This window comes from Saccoglossus kowalevskii, chromosome 9, assembly GCF_978046115.1.
Source record: "Saccoglossus kowalevskii chromosome 9, keSacKowa6.1, whole genome shotgun sequence".
NCBI lineage: Eukaryota > Metazoa > Hemichordata > Enteropneusta > Harrimaniidae > Saccoglossus > Saccoglossus kowalevskii.
Window position 1 is genome coordinate 32,802,282 of NC_140649.1, and position 15,299 is coordinate 32,817,580.

A 15,299-nucleotide genomic window follows, 5' to 3' on the forward strand; every position below is an offset into this window, starting at 1 on the left:
TCTGGTCAAGGATGGCCGATTGACAGCCATCTGACTTTTTGGCCTTACTACTACATTTCCACAATTTATGTACCATTTTCATTCGTATTTGGCACATACATATCAGTGTTTCATAATCAGATCAAAGATGGCCGAATAACGGCAGTTTTTATTTTTGGCCATATTACTTACTACACGGAACACTCGTTTTGATGTAAATAAACAATCTGTTGTATACGCCACTTGGAACTAAAGTTTCAAGGACACGCTCGCGACAACACCTCTGCTTTAATATGACAAGCAAAAGGAGAATTTTCACAAATTTAACGGGGACTGTCATTTTCAATGACTTGTTTTAAATCATTTACTGAATAGTTAAGTTCTTCAACAGGCAACTTGATCTGACACAGTTCGAAAATCAGGACTTGTGGATTGACTTCTGTGTATCTGGACCTACATCTCAGATATGCCTGGACCAATTCAGATACATTATACATAATTTGTTTCACATTCTGATTCTAAATGGTGGCCATTCTTGTGCTAAAAAAAATCATTAAATATCAAGCATTTATGAATTGATTTTGTTCAAACTTTGCACATTAGACATGGGTTCCTGATGCAAGTCATTTTATTTTTCAGATTGAATTTAAAATGGTCGACTGGTGGCCATTTTATTAATGCCGTTTCAGAGCAATGTGAACAGATACAATGGCCTGATTTTTTTAAGGAGTTGCGTTTTGTTTTTTAATTTACGACCATCTTAGTTTTACACCACACGGCTGTATTAGTCATGTCAGAGCTCAGTTTTTGTTGCACATGTTCCACCATAAAAGTAATATCGGCATAAATGCAGAGTACTGAATTCACTTGCCAGAGCAATATCTTTGATATGTTGTAAGTAGCGGGAAACCCAATATTGAGCCTTGTGGCACAGTAGTGGCGATTGCAAGATACTCTTGTAGCTTTTGAATTTGTGATCTGTCCACAAAATAGGGTTTGAACCACTCTAGTGATTGGTCACTTCAAGACTTTACGCAATAGTTGATAAAGTATTGTTCAATCATGGAGCTATAATGGCTCCATGGTTCAGTCGACTTACTTTGGCACTCGCGCCCAGTTTCACATAACAAGTGCAACTGAGTGCATAAATTCCAACCATGAGAAAGACCAACCATTTCTCTTTTTTTATAAATTGTATTTATTCTGCACAAACACAAACAAAATAAGCAACACTGTATAGAGTACTATGATTCTAGTGTGTATATATGTAAAATAATATCTAAGATAATATCAATCTACAGAACTGAAACAAAATATATAACCAATTGTTAGAAAATGTCATTTCCAATTCAGTGTGATCAACTGATGTGCTTTAGAATGGGAATATTTGATGTAATCATTGAACAGGCTTGAGAATAAGCGGCAGTGAAAGATAAGAATCTCATGCTTGATACCCGACTTGAATGTCTATTTGCACATGATTGATGAATGCTGAAGATTAATTTGAAGACTAAACCTCTAATCAGCCTTGGAATGACAGGATCTGAAATCTGAATACTGAGCGGTAAGAGCAGAAATGTACAACACTTCAATTGTGCCAATAATGCATAGTACAAAGGTGGTAAAAAAGACTGCGGAGAAGAATGCGTTTGTTGTGAAACTCTTTAAATCGAAGACACTGCTTACAAGAGCACCTGCGTCATCTATAGTTGCCACATTGTGGACATGGAGTAGGCAAGACTTGCAGTGATGAAACACCTGTTGAGGTAGGTGGTAGATGGAATGCATTTGTTGACAAACTGAAATACAGCCCACCTGAAAACATCAAATTCTGCCAAGAGTTATTTAACTGGCAAGTTTTCAGAAGAAATCAAATTCACTGGTGTTTTCACTCATCTTCTAAGAAATGGAGTGAAACAATAAAGTAAGCAATATCACGATTTAATGGGGATTGAATTTCGCTTGGATCTGAAGATTGGAATTGGTTTTGTGAGGTCCAATTAAATCTATGGCGTTACACAGCAGTGACTAGGATGTTTCCATGGGAGCCTCAGTTTCCTTCTCTGAATCTTTCTTCACATCCTCCACAGTCTTGGTTTGAATTTCCTGAATTGAAAATATAATAGAAGTGTTAATTCTGAATATAACATGTGGCCAACCAATCCTTATCTGACAAAATCTCATCACTTCCCAGAGGCACTGACCAATGCAGATTTGATCTTTTACAGCCCATTATATCCCAAGATATTAACACTGGTAATGCATGCATTTTTGGGTCACTCATGTTATACAGAATGTGAATGTGTTAGAGAAAACTACTGAGAATTATTCTTGTTTTTCAAACTACTTTAGGTGCATTTAGGTATTCAAGGTACAAATGTACATACAGTAATCGCACATTCAAATTTGAAATTTGCTGGCACTCTAAACATACAAAGTTAATACTATTTCCTCAAATGATAATTGCATAAGTGAAATTAGCTTTGAAGTTAAACTAAGAGAAGGTATAACAAGGAAAGTTTATAGGAATAAGGATATGGAAGCTGAGCCCAGGATATAACAGACCAACCTTTCCTTTCTTTTTTTCAGGGGAACTATCTACACCATTAACACCATTGACACCATTCACCTTTTCAACTCCATTGGTTGTTTTCTCAGCTGTTTTGTCACCACTTCCGTTTTCCACTTCAGATCGGGGTTTTTTGGCATCAACACTTTCAGTGCCTTCCTTACTTATCTCTTCTTCTGGCTTCCTCTGCAAAGGAATTATGTCAATGTAGGATTAACCATATTTGCAATATTATATGACATGTTTCAGACAAGCACTAGTATTATTGACATAATGGTCATGTAGCTGGATTATATTGTTGCTCTTCAAGTTGAACTTGACTTAATAATTGTTACGATGTACCAGGTATGACAGGCAGGCAGGCAGGCAGGAATGAATTTAGAATGGTCTCACCTTTTTACGAACAAGATGACTAATGTCGTTAATAGGAGCAGCACTCTCTGGTTTCTTGCTTTCAGACTACAAAATTAGAAAACCATAGTTAGAAACTTATTCATCGGACAGTTGCATACTGATTTCAGACATACTCCATAACAAAAATAGTACTACCGTAAAATCTGTATTAGAAGCCACACACATCCTTTATGAAGAATTGAAACCCCAAAATTCCATTTCTACACCATGTGTAGATTCTCTAGTAGCCGCATCCCCTCTGTTGCATTGTACCATTTTAATAGAAGCCGCGGCTTCTAATATAGATTTTACAGTACTACTATTTACAAATATTCAACAGATTAATCTAACAATATTAGCGAAGAAGTGGCATGAACATAAATCAAAATGCCTGTCATCATTTACGTCCGATTCTCAAAAAAACAAATATGCACCTGTTACAAAATGTACAGGACACAAGACATTGAAAATGACAGTCCCCGTTAAATTTTTGAAAGTTCTTTTTGTGCTCGTCATATTAAAGCGGAGGGGTTGTCGTGAGCGTGTCCTTGAAACTAGAGTTCCAAGTGGCGTATACAACAGATTGTTTATTTACATCAAAACACGCGTTCTGTGTAGTAGTAATATGGCCAAAAATAAAAACAGCCGTTATTCGGCCATCTTTGATCTGATTATGAAACACTGATATGTATGATGTATGTGTACATAAATTGTGGAAATATAGCAGTAAGGCCAAAAAGTCAGATGGCTGTCAATCGGCCATCCTTTACCAGATTTTAAACAAATTGTCATGAACATGCATCCTAACATGTATAAAGTACATGTATGTGCCAAATTTGAATGAAAACTGACAGAACGTCCAAGATACCGCATAAAAAAAAACAAGCAGCCTATCGGCTGAGATAGCCCCGCTGTTAGAAATGCACATTTCAATTAAAGAACTGAAGACATCAGAAAATGAACAATATGTATAGTATCAAAGCAATCGGACTTGCAGTTTTTAACAAGAAGTCGAAAATGACTAAAATATTCACCAAAATTAGAGAACTGAAGATATCATCACAAAATGAACAAATCTGAGAGAGGTCCACATGTAGTACCTATATATGTAATATCAAAGCAATCGGACTTGCGGTTTTTAACAAGAAGTCGAAAATATCACTTTTTACCAAAAATGACAAAAATATTCACCAAAATTAGAGAATTGAAGATATCAACATGAAATGAACAAACCTAAGAGAGGTCTACCCAAGGTAGATATACACCAAGTATCAAAGAAGAAGTCGAAAAAGTAAAACATTGACACTGACGACGACGACGGACAGTCACTCATATGATAAGCTCCGCTCGACAAAGTCAACAGCGGAGCTAAAAAAAGATGCCTGCCAGTCGACCATCTTTGATCCAATTGCGAAATAAATAGTCATGGACATGTATCTTAACATGTATAATATATGTACCAAGTTTGAATGAAAACTGACAAAGCATGTCCAAAATACAACATTTTCAAAAAACAAGATGGCTGCCAGTCGGCCATTTTGAATCGAATTGCTAAACCACTGCATGTGCACATGTCCCACATAATGTACGAGGCACATGCAAAGAATGAACGGAATCTGTCTAAGGGATTCCGAGATGCAAATTATAAGTCAGTTTCCGGACTAATAAAAATTAAAACAATGCAGTATGCCACTAAGATTAATTACACATAAAGTTGTATCTACTTACACTTTCAGCTTTTACTTCACTTGAACCCTATAAGAATGAAATAGAAATTATTTAATTTCATAACAGTATCATACACTACAAAGTGTGATGAATAAATATTTAGAGTTTCAGTTACTCTTAGTTTCCTGCAAAAATATTTCCATTGTTGCATCAATAATCTCCACAAAAAAAAACAGTACAATGGTTTGAAATAAAAAAAATCATTTGAAATGTTTAGAATGAGCCAAACAGACCAAACATTAACACAGACAAGTGGCCAATGAGGGTGCTTCACAAATATCTGATAAAAAGTCTATGCTTACAAACTCAGCAGCTATAACTTCAGTTGCAGCTTTTATTTCATTTTCTAAACTCTTTCTCATGTCTTCAGCATCTTCAATCTGAAACAATAGTTTCAAGAATATTAGTGGACATGTTTCATTTTTAACCAGTCTAGTAAAAATGAAATCCTAACAATAGACAGTACAATTCTAATTTGCTCATCTTTTGATGATATTGAAGACCAAACAAGCTTACCTTTGACATGATATCAGGTATTAGATCTTTCAACTCTCCCATTTCTTTTTGGTCAGCCACCAAAGGATCATCATCACTTGCTTTTTCTGCAATACAAAATTGGAATTGTCTATCTTTACATTGTATATAACCAAGATGAGACTGCACCACACTGCTCTACTATCTACCGTTAATACAATATCAAGCACTGCACCACACTGCTCTACTATCTACCCCTGATACAATATCAAACACTGCACCACAGTACTCTCCAATGCCCATCCAAATTTGAAATTAGTATGAAGCATCCTTTTTTTTTTACATTACCCTGTATTTACCTTTGCCCTTTCCTTTTTCACTTTCTTCAATTCTCTTTGTTAACATCACCATTCTGTCTTCAATACCCTTTTTGGCTGCTTTAAAATGCTATGAGTTGAAGAGATACAGATATCCAGTTATAAATGATAAACCCCGATTCAAAAGATTTTGAATAGAGTAGCAGTCACATGCATTTAACCATGTTTGTTGGTCAGTTGTGTATATAAAGACCCAATAAATTATTGTATGTGTAGTGCATGCATTATTCAGTATTGGTCATCCATATCAATTTATGAACAATTGAAAAATAATCAATATTCCTACCTCTATTGCTGAATCAAATGATTTGTCAAACGAATGTGCAAGACCCAATTGATAATTACTACCAAGTTAAGGTAAACAATATTTCTCAGTATTCCTTGAAAAGAACATTCTGGTCAATTTGAATGTACCTGCCAGCAAATCATTACCAACTCTGACATTTATACAAATCTACATTTACTACAACAGAAGCCTTAAAGATTGATTGGGAATCAATAGTTAACTATTTGGAATTGAGCAGAAATATATACTCAATATATACACGTACTCTGACCTTACGAGCAAAAATTGCCTATTACCAACCACTGCCGTCACAATTACAGATCATCAATGTAACTGGATGCTGTGACAGTAGGCTTTCACTCAGACGAATTTCATCTGCGGAAAAATTTAAAACTACCACATCGGTAGGATGAAAGGATACGTTTCTGCAAGAAGTCTGCTTTCTGGTGATAATTGCTTCATTTGTAAATTTAAACAGTCTTTAAAGTCTCCAACACTTTGCCCATATTGCTCAGTTTCCAGTCCCAATTCCCCTAGTTTCAAGTAGCATTGCGCCACCCGAAGATCAGCTTCTTTGCCTTGTTGCCTGCAAATAAAATTTAGTTAACAGGTAACAGTTAACAGTTAACAGTTTTTTTCACTAATCTAAGTTAGCCTTTACAGTGGTGTTGAGAGGAATTCCGACAGTCAGCGAGATAGATGGCACTGTTTGATGGCTGCTGTGTGGGATTCACTATTTCATATGGAAGTCAACATAATGATTAGCATATCAGCAGTGTTCTCCACAAGGGGTTTTAGGCGGGCGGCCTGCCCATCAAGTTTTACGGTCGCCCAGTAACTCTCAACACCCGCCCACCAACGTACATCCAGCTGAAATTATTTGTAAAAAGCTTGCATTGTTCTTCCCAAGCCTAAACAAAAGAGTAGTTGCCCAACCCTTTATTTTGCTATTGTTTCAACAGTCCAAACATAAACAATGTCCATTGGAAGTCTGCAAGCAGTTATCAAGTGTATTCATGGCAATGTGTCAATCGCTTGACTTCATTGTCGCCAGACGTTGTTGCCACTTATTGCTCACGATATGCAACTACAGTGGTTTCAATTTACAGCTGTATTTTTAATAATAGTCTTCCGATCACAAAAGAAAGAAGTAAATACGAACGAAATGTATATGCACAGAAAACAAACAAATATATTAGCAGATTGCATGTAAACTCAACAAAAATTTAAATTCTAGCCGTATTTACAACGTTCGCTCGATTTTCATTGTGAAAACAGCATGGAGAAGGCAAACTGATGACATTTTGGCCTACCCCATTCAACAACCGTCTGCCACCCACCGCTGTTGGCACTGTAACGATTTAATATCCAAGTTGCATAGGGGAACAGCGCATTCTGGGTGTTCGTGTACTGAATTCGGAAAGCGGTAATAAACATTAAACATGGCTGCTGGATTAGTTTACCGCGAGTATTTGTAATTGAATAATATTTTAGTTATCTTTTCCACGTACTTTTTTCAATTTATCTATTTTTTATGTCTAATCTTTCGAGAACATATCCGATTCTTTTATTTTGCCGATTGCTAGCATTTTTTTCTTGAATTCCAAAACAATGTGTGAAAACGCAACGTATCGTGGCCGTACATGCGTAAATGCATCTTATCGTCCGTCGGCACGGGTGAGTACTGATGCCACAAATAAAAATGTTATGGATTTTGTTTTGACAAATTGTCTGTTTTGGCTTTGTGGGCAAATCATCTCGTATATTTTCTACCTTATAACTCAATTATGTTTTGTACTTGCTCTTGGTTACTCGAATTGCATTTCATGAACGCAGAATAATTTGCGAACGCATAAATCACCGATTTCAAACTTTTTGCATTTCGTAAATATTGATAGTGACCAATCTGTTTGTATTTCAAAAAATGGTAACATGTTCCAATTAAATTAAATTAAAAAGAGAATAGTAAATAACTTAGTGTGTATTGCAGTTCATGTCATAAATGCGAGAATGCTGTATGCAAATGATATGCAAATTAATATGCAAATTTATGCTAATTAGGCCGCCCACCAGCTAATTTGGATTGTGGAGAACACTATCAGTATGCATTTAAAGGGCGGTAGTCGCGCCACACATGCGCAAGATATTGGTCTTGTATAAACAAAAACTTATAAACTCAAACTATACTGTGCAGACTAACTAGTACAAACTGAGGTTACCAAGCATTAATTATTAGTGCAAGTGGCACCCAGTTCAAAACTCTTACTCACGATTTCATTAGAAAAGCACATTGGATTGTTGGAAAATCAATGTTTGTCAACACAAATGTCGCATGTGTGGTGCGACGACCACAACATTTAATAACTTTGGTGTATCTGAATTAATATTAAAACATCAGGATAACCTGTTTTTGGTAATGTGCATCATGGGAAAACTGGATTTTGTTCTTGTGTGCTATAATAGATTTATCTGGACTGCATGCTGTCCATGGAACAGCACTGTCTAGATCTGACAAAAAACCAAAGTATTGTGCAAGGTTGCAAGTCATTTTCCCAACTGACTGTCCAAATCATTCAAGCCTCTGTAACCTTATATTCAGTGGAGTGTCTAGGAGAAGTCTCCTTTCATGTTGATGGAAATAATACAACTACACTCTACATTGACTGACAAACAAAAAGAAAAACCCATTTTCTTGCATGGTTACAACACCGTTGGGACCTTGTGCAATAATACCTATGAAGCACAAAAATTAGAAAGCACTGCGACAGACTAGACATGGCAGTAAATACACTCTGAATGAAGTCAAAGTTATTCTACAGCAGTTAACAAAAATTAACTGCAACATGAACTGCTCAAAGAATGTAGCAATATTTTGTTCAGTAACTTGGTTGTTATTTCATACAAGCTAGTAACCTTTTTCAAACATTTTCCTTACTTTTGATCAAGACCTATGAAAACTAAAACAGGTTCATCTAGTCAAAAATTAAGAAAATTACAACAAATATAAAATTTTGCAATCAAAAATTGTGATGTTAAAATTATTGCAAGTCCAGAACAAAAGGAACTCATTACCAGACATTAAAAAAAAAGTCCACCTCAGTCCAATGATAGAATCGTTCTGTTTTTCCACTACTTAAAATCAGTACTCACCTTCGGAATATAACTTTAGCTAATTCTAACATTTCCCAGGCCAGTTGAAAATTTGACACATCCTCAGTTTCCTGAAAATTCAAGAATACAATGTAAATCATTTCTGTCAAATATTAACACACCAGCACTGTGGCAAAACAATTTAACTCTTGTATTCATAGCCTAGTTTGGCAAACTCACTGGTCTGGCAGACCATTGCCTTACAAATTAGTCTATTGGTATGTACAGCTAATTTTACTCCTACACATATTGAAACCAGTGGTACAAAGTTGTAACGGACAGTTTTGAAGTGAAAATAGTTTATGCTGTCTACTTGAACTGGAATTTGACAAACAAGGGGTTCTAGAAATCTTACCGATTCATTTTCTGTTTTTTCTCCAGCTGGACCCGCTTCATCTTCAGCAGCACTATCATCTTCCTCAGCACCTTCCTCCATACTTTCCTCTTCCTCGTCTTTTTCCTCTTTCTTCTCAGCCACTTCCTTCTCATCTTTCTTCTCAGCCACTTCCTTCTCATCTTTCTTCTCAGCCACTTCCTTCTCATCTTTCTTCTCAGCCACTTCCTTCTCATCTTTCTTCTCAGCCACTTCCTTCTCATCTTTCTTCTCAGCCACTTCCTTCTCATCTTTCTTCTCAGCCACTTCCTTCTCATCTTTCTTCTCAGCCACTTCCTTCTCATCTTTCTTCTCAGCCACTTCCTTCTCATCTTTCTTCTCAGCCACTTCTTTCTCGTCTTTCTTCTCAACCACTTCTTTCTCATCTTTCTTCTCAGCCACATCTTTTTTCTCCGCCACTTCCTTCTCATCTTTTTCCCCAGCCACTTCTTTCTCATCTTTCTTCTCAGCTACATCTTTTTTCTCAGTCACTTCCTTCTCTTCGTCTTTCTTTTCTTCATCTTTCTTTTCAGTGACATCTTTTTCTATATCAGTTTTCTCTGCAACATCTTTTTTCTCTGGTTCACTTTTACCAGGTTTGTCTTCTGTTGTAAAAAGTGAATAATTTAGTATGGGTATCCAACACATACAATACTTCATGTTTGGCATGCAATCCATCTTTCAGTACTTTCCCATTATATTGTACAGAAAAAACCCACACTATTTCATTACTGCACTGAATATTCTATGATTAGGCACACAAAGTACAAAAGGTAAAGTTTTTTAGTCTCAAATTAACTGAAAACACTGAAGAACAAAAACATAGTATTTAGCCAAAGGATTGGTCCAATTACATTAGAATCCGATAGGGTTGAGACAAATGATATTTTTGAACCATTTGAAAGTAATCCTTAAATTTATACACCTCGAGTGTGAAAGTTGCCCTGACCTACCAAGAGTATGATGCATTATACCAGAGTGCATTCTCACACACCCCTGTCCCCCACCTCAAGGAGCCCATTTTGACCTCGCATTGTTCGTGCTATCTCTCTCATTCAGTTGGCTTAATAACATTTTACTGTTACCAGTGTTCTCCCCAGGCCTCTGAAGCAACACTGTACCGTGACGCTTGGACACTCGGTCGTGATGCTTGCCCTTTGTCCGTGACGCTTGGTCACTCGCCCGTGATGCTTATGTTTACAAGTGTCAGTCTCGTCTTGCACGTATTTAAAACAATAACATGTATTGATCGATTTAGGTAATCCCGCTTTTGTTAGCCATACAAAGACAGTGATAAAAACGGAAGTCTGCAATATGTTGCGAAGTCTTTCAAAGGTGCAGAGCCTCCAAATCAAAAAAAAAAATAACTAGAGTAGCAAGAATTTGCCCATTGCACGCAACGGCAACAATGTGACAAAACAAGTCACGGCGTACGTTGGGAAGATCAACCCTATTTTTGCTGCACTCTGATTTGTTACATTAATTACCCCAAAATTAAAAAAAAAAAAAGTGAAATTATGTCGCATTGGAAAGAAAAGTATGAATAATTCAACAGCAGACGAGACGGGTTGAGAAAAAACAAACTGACCTCTGGAAATACCCCATTCATAGGGTGCCTTAGTACAGAAAAACGCCGCCCTAAGGCGACATAATGCACGTTGCAACCGGTGCATGCTGGGTTACCAGGGGTTCTGACCGAGGTAACAAAGATGGCGGCGTAGAATGCACGATTTTCCGCGATGTTTAAAAACATCTCGTTGGCAATTTTGATGTAATGCCTATGATAATCGTCAATGAATCGTTTTAATAAACAATTTGTGATCGTAGCCTTGCTACATTTTAATTTTGTTGTTGTTGACCTGTCAATCACGCCTTTGATAATTACCGAGTTGTTGCCAACATTTTGAACAGATGAAGTAAATTTCAAAACAAACTGCCTGACCAATTGTAACGACTTATCAACATCTGACTGCAATTCTTCGTGTAATCAAGGGGTGAAAGGGGTGTAATTAATTGTAGATTGACAATATTTGTTGGGAAAAACTGATTACTATGCAAATAAAAATTATGCAAAGTAGATGCATTGTTATGCAAATTGGCCGTGATGCTTGACATGAAGTCTGGGGAGAACACTGGTTACTGATGCAAGATTTACAGGAATGCAACTACAAGTAGATTAGAAAGCAGTTATTGTGTTAGATTATTTTTAGAAGCAGCAGTGCAACACATTTCTCTATTGCACGTTACCAAGACAATCGCCAAAATGCAATTTAATTCACCTTTGTCTGCTTTTTCTCCTTCAGTTTTTCCCTCTGAATCATCTTTCTTTGCTTCATCCTCTTTCTCAGATTTTTCTTTTTCAGACTTCTCATCAGTTTTTGATTCCGACTGTTCACCATCTTTTTTTGGTTCTTTTGATTCAGTCATTGCATCTATTACATCATCACTTATCTTGTCTCTTTCCTCACCTAAAGGAATTTAACGAACGACAACGATGACGTTTAAGCCAAAATAAAGAAACACTAACCAAAATAGAATTTTCAAATATCCAAATTGCAATCACCAGTTCATTATTCTAATGAACGAGACCAGAAGTGCTGAAGTATACAAATACCACGTTTATCACAGGTCCTTTGCCAAAAACAATGATCTTCTTGAAACATTGGCTCAGCCAGTAACAAAGCAATCTTATCTAATACAGATATTTTTTTTAAATAGTAATACATTAATACAGAACCAGCAAACAATTGTTGAACCTACATGCATAGCAATGTCAATTGCAAAATTATGAAGGTTGGCAGAACAAGTGCAAGTGGGGGTTGCGTTATATGTGCGTGCGTGTGCGTGCGTTAGCAAGCAGGTTGCAAGTGAGTAAGTGAAAAAGAGCAAGTCATTATTCTTTACTGAAATTTGTTTGATAGACTATGTATTTTGGAAAATACAATTGATCAAATGTGTAGCAACTTTAAAGTTTCAAAAATTGAGTTTTTCAATTAAAAAAAAAAAGCCCTATTGCCTTTCGTTCGTACAGTTCTTTGATTTTTGCAACTTGAGCACTCAACCTTTGCCATGGGTAAAAAAGGTCAAATAATCTGAAAAAGCACCTAGAGTTTTGATCAATTAAATTTCGTTTTACCAAAATGCTGGGCAGAACACAGCATTGCCTTTATTGTGCCATTATATTTACAAACAAGACTTGCCTTGCACATCGTCTGGTTTTTCAACTTTACCATCATCACTCTCCTCTGCTTCATCTTCCTCGGGCACACCTTGTAAAGCATTGCCCAGTACTCCCGTTTCCATCCTAGCCAGTTCTAATAAGGCTTTACCATATTCAAAATATACCTCTCCACATTCATTGGCAGCCTCGCCATACTTCACACCTCTACAAAATAAAGCATTTGTATAAGATACATTTTCAATTTGTACATAAAATAACCATCTTAAATATACCGGTATTTCAGGTTACACAGTGTGATGCAGCTCAAACAAGCATTAATTGTGAACAGTAAGTACACATGAAGTCAAAACAAAAGTTTAAAGTTGATAGTTAACCCACTTCTGTAATATTTTTATCAGGTGGCTGAGTAAGATTATCATTATAATTTCTAAAATATATATGATGACTTTATTTTTTGGTTATACATCTTGTCAGACAACAAATTTATAGCACCAATTGTATGTACCTATCTGCAACAATTTAATAAATATTAGTTATGCATATTATCAAGGTTATACGACCATATAGTCATCTGATGCGTTAGTCCTATCATGTTGTCAGATACACTCATTATAGCACGGGTTGCATGTCACTATCTGCAGCAGTGTTCAGTACGTTACAGTTTTGCATATTAAAATGTACACATGAAACTAATAACAGGTAATATGCTTGGATTTTAACCCAGAAGTAACCAGATCTGTGGATTATTCAAATGCACTTATGTTCCTAAGTTTTTTTTTAAATTTGATCAGTGGCAAAGCACCTATAAATAGGTTAATTTATGCATATAAAGTAATTAGTAAGCACAAATATTAACCTTAAACAGAACATGTATATGGCTTATCCTAAGCATCTGTGTATGAAGTTTCATTGAATCTGTTCGAGATATTTGCGGAAAAGTTAAATACTGGGTAATTACTCTACAAATTAGCTCATTAAAATGCAGCATTGTCTGGAAACAATGAGTGCATATCTATTCTTGTGGTATGAATACAATAGATTAGGCAAGTATTATTCATTTTGTAGTTTATTAGGAAATGTGTGGACTTTACATTCTGAACTTACAAGTTCTTAAAATTTCCATAGATACTACACTCTATTAATAGACACTTTGACATGCTATTGAAAGAACTGCATGTTATCGAAGATTGAAATTACTTGTTTGAGAGATTGTTACAAATGAATTACCGCAACACCCAATATGTGATACTTACAGCAATTCAGAAGCCTCCTGCAAACAGTTCACAGCTGCGGGTATGTCTCCAATAGCCATATTACGTTTGCCTTGACCAATCAATTGTACCGCTTCTGTATCAATGTCAGTGCTGCAAAGAAAATCTCCCAAATCAAAATATTTTTCTGGCAAGACAAATTAATTACATTATGTTGCACTTTGATAAATATTAAAAATAAAGTTATTTTTTTCCCGTTTTTTATGAACAAACAATTGTGCCTATTATGCACAAAAGTAGTTTAGTTTTGTGTGGATTCAAAATATTTAAAAGGGTAAACAAATACAATTTGAACTTTGATTTAGATATATTTGTCCATATCACAATGATATAAAACTGAAGTTCAAATGACAATTACTTTGTGGTCATGGACCAAGTGTGGAAACAAAGACAATCTTCAACAAATAAAATACAGAATTAATTTGACATAACAGTCAGTAAAAAGAAAATCAGGAAGTTTGACAAAATTAATGATTAATCAGCTGTGTAGTCTTATCCATTACATCTCATTTCCTGGATGTGGGTCAAAGTGAAACTAACTTTAAACTTGGAATAGTTAAAAATGCTTAGTGCCAACCGTTAACAGTTATTTGACACAAGCACAAATGTGTCAATTGACAATGAAAACAAAGGCATTTAAATGCAAGGCTGGCCACAAGAAAGAAATGAATCCCAATTCCAGCGTTATAGAAACACCCCTAAATAAAATTACAATTCATATCAGTTTTCATTTTAACTGGAGGAGGGGGTTATTTCTGGGGGAAAAAACTATGGGATGACTTTTTCTTTGTCCATCTCGATTCGTCCTTGAAATATTAGCTAGGCTAATGTTAGCTAGGCAAATAAATCTCCCGCGAAATTGCACGTTACACAAGTAAACCGGGTGCGACAAAACATTATGACAACGGAAGGTATTCGCAGCACAAATACAAATGCTAAGCGCAACAAGTGAATATGAATATGCTATTTTTCGGTAAAACAGACATTTCGATTTGCTTTTACTGATACCAAATGTTCATGCCAAACAAAAAGCTCCAAATCAGCAATATTTTAAACAATAACACAACAGCACTTCCGGATAAAAATATCCACATTGTGCAATGCAACTGGTACTGTCTGAAATTACGTACCTGGATTTTGGTGGGGCTGGATCTGTAGAAGTGGACGCCATGGTGATGGGAGAGGAAAACTGAACTGGAAACTGAGAAAGCAGAAAAAGAAGTGTCTCCGGCTTGACAGCTGAAGTGAACAACGTGCGTATTCGCGCCTTTTGTGTCTTCGAAAGACCGGCTGTTATAATTAGTACCACGCACCCTACTAGGTTAGGTAATTTAGGGCAGATTATTCATATATTCAGAATCGTTTAAATATATATATATATATACATATATATATACAATCGTTGTAACGTTCTATGGCTTCGTTATTTTATATTCCTTATAATATATTTAATAAAACGCAATAAACAAAACTGTGTTAGACTATTTAAAAAAAATCGTGGGAGGGCTGATTGTAAAT

General features: G+C 35.9%; 1 protein-coding gene across 2 annotated transcripts; it reads right to left on the reverse strand.

The window, feature by feature from the left end:
* Nucleotides 1–1,627: 1,627 nt before the first annotated feature.
* On the reverse strand, nucleotides 1,628–15,082 carry LOC100373022 (protein HGV2-like). 2 transcript variants are annotated; one of them, XM_085503416.1, is made up of 15 exons: nucleotides 14,912–15,082; nucleotides 13,764–13,874; nucleotides 12,530–12,714; nucleotides 11,609–11,797; nucleotides 9,312–9,934; nucleotides 8,957–9,027; nucleotides 6,228–6,392; nucleotides 5,807–5,864; nucleotides 5,503–5,590; nucleotides 5,186–5,271; nucleotides 4,972–5,049; nucleotides 4,670–4,696; nucleotides 2,942–3,007; nucleotides 2,549–2,734; nucleotides 1,628–2,085 (listed from the first exon to the last, which is right to left on the reverse strand). In XM_085503416.1, exons 1-15 carry the CDS (start codon nucleotides 14,950–14,952, stop codon nucleotides 2,008–2,010), a joined length of 2,052 nt encoding a protein of 683 aa, XP_085359542.1. In that variant the 5' UTR covers nucleotides 14,953–15,082; the 3' UTR covers nucleotides 1,628–2,007. The 2 variants fall into 2 exon arrangements, with proteins under 2 accessions (XP_085359542.1, XP_085359541.1); XM_085503415.1 differs by lacking the exon at nucleotides 11,609–11,797 and having other exon boundaries at nucleotides 14,912–15,060.
* Nucleotides 15,083–15,299: the final 217 nt, after the last annotated feature.

What these genes read in the sequence shown, in the direction of transcription:
- LOC100373022 (XM_085503416.1), bottom strand. Translation starts at nt 14,952, where the DNA reads ATGGCGTCCACTTCTACAGATCCAGCCCCACCAAAATCCAG. An exon ending in CCAGCCCCACCAAAATCCAG is followed by an intron (nt 13,875 to 14,911) that starts GTACGTAATTTC and finishes TTTTCTTTGCAG; the next exon opens with CACTGACATTGATACAGAAG. An exon ending in CATTTGATTCAGCAATAGAG is followed by an intron (nt 5,591 to 5,806) that starts GTAGGAATATTG and finishes TTCAACTCATAG; the next exon opens with CATTTTAAAGCAGCCAAAAA.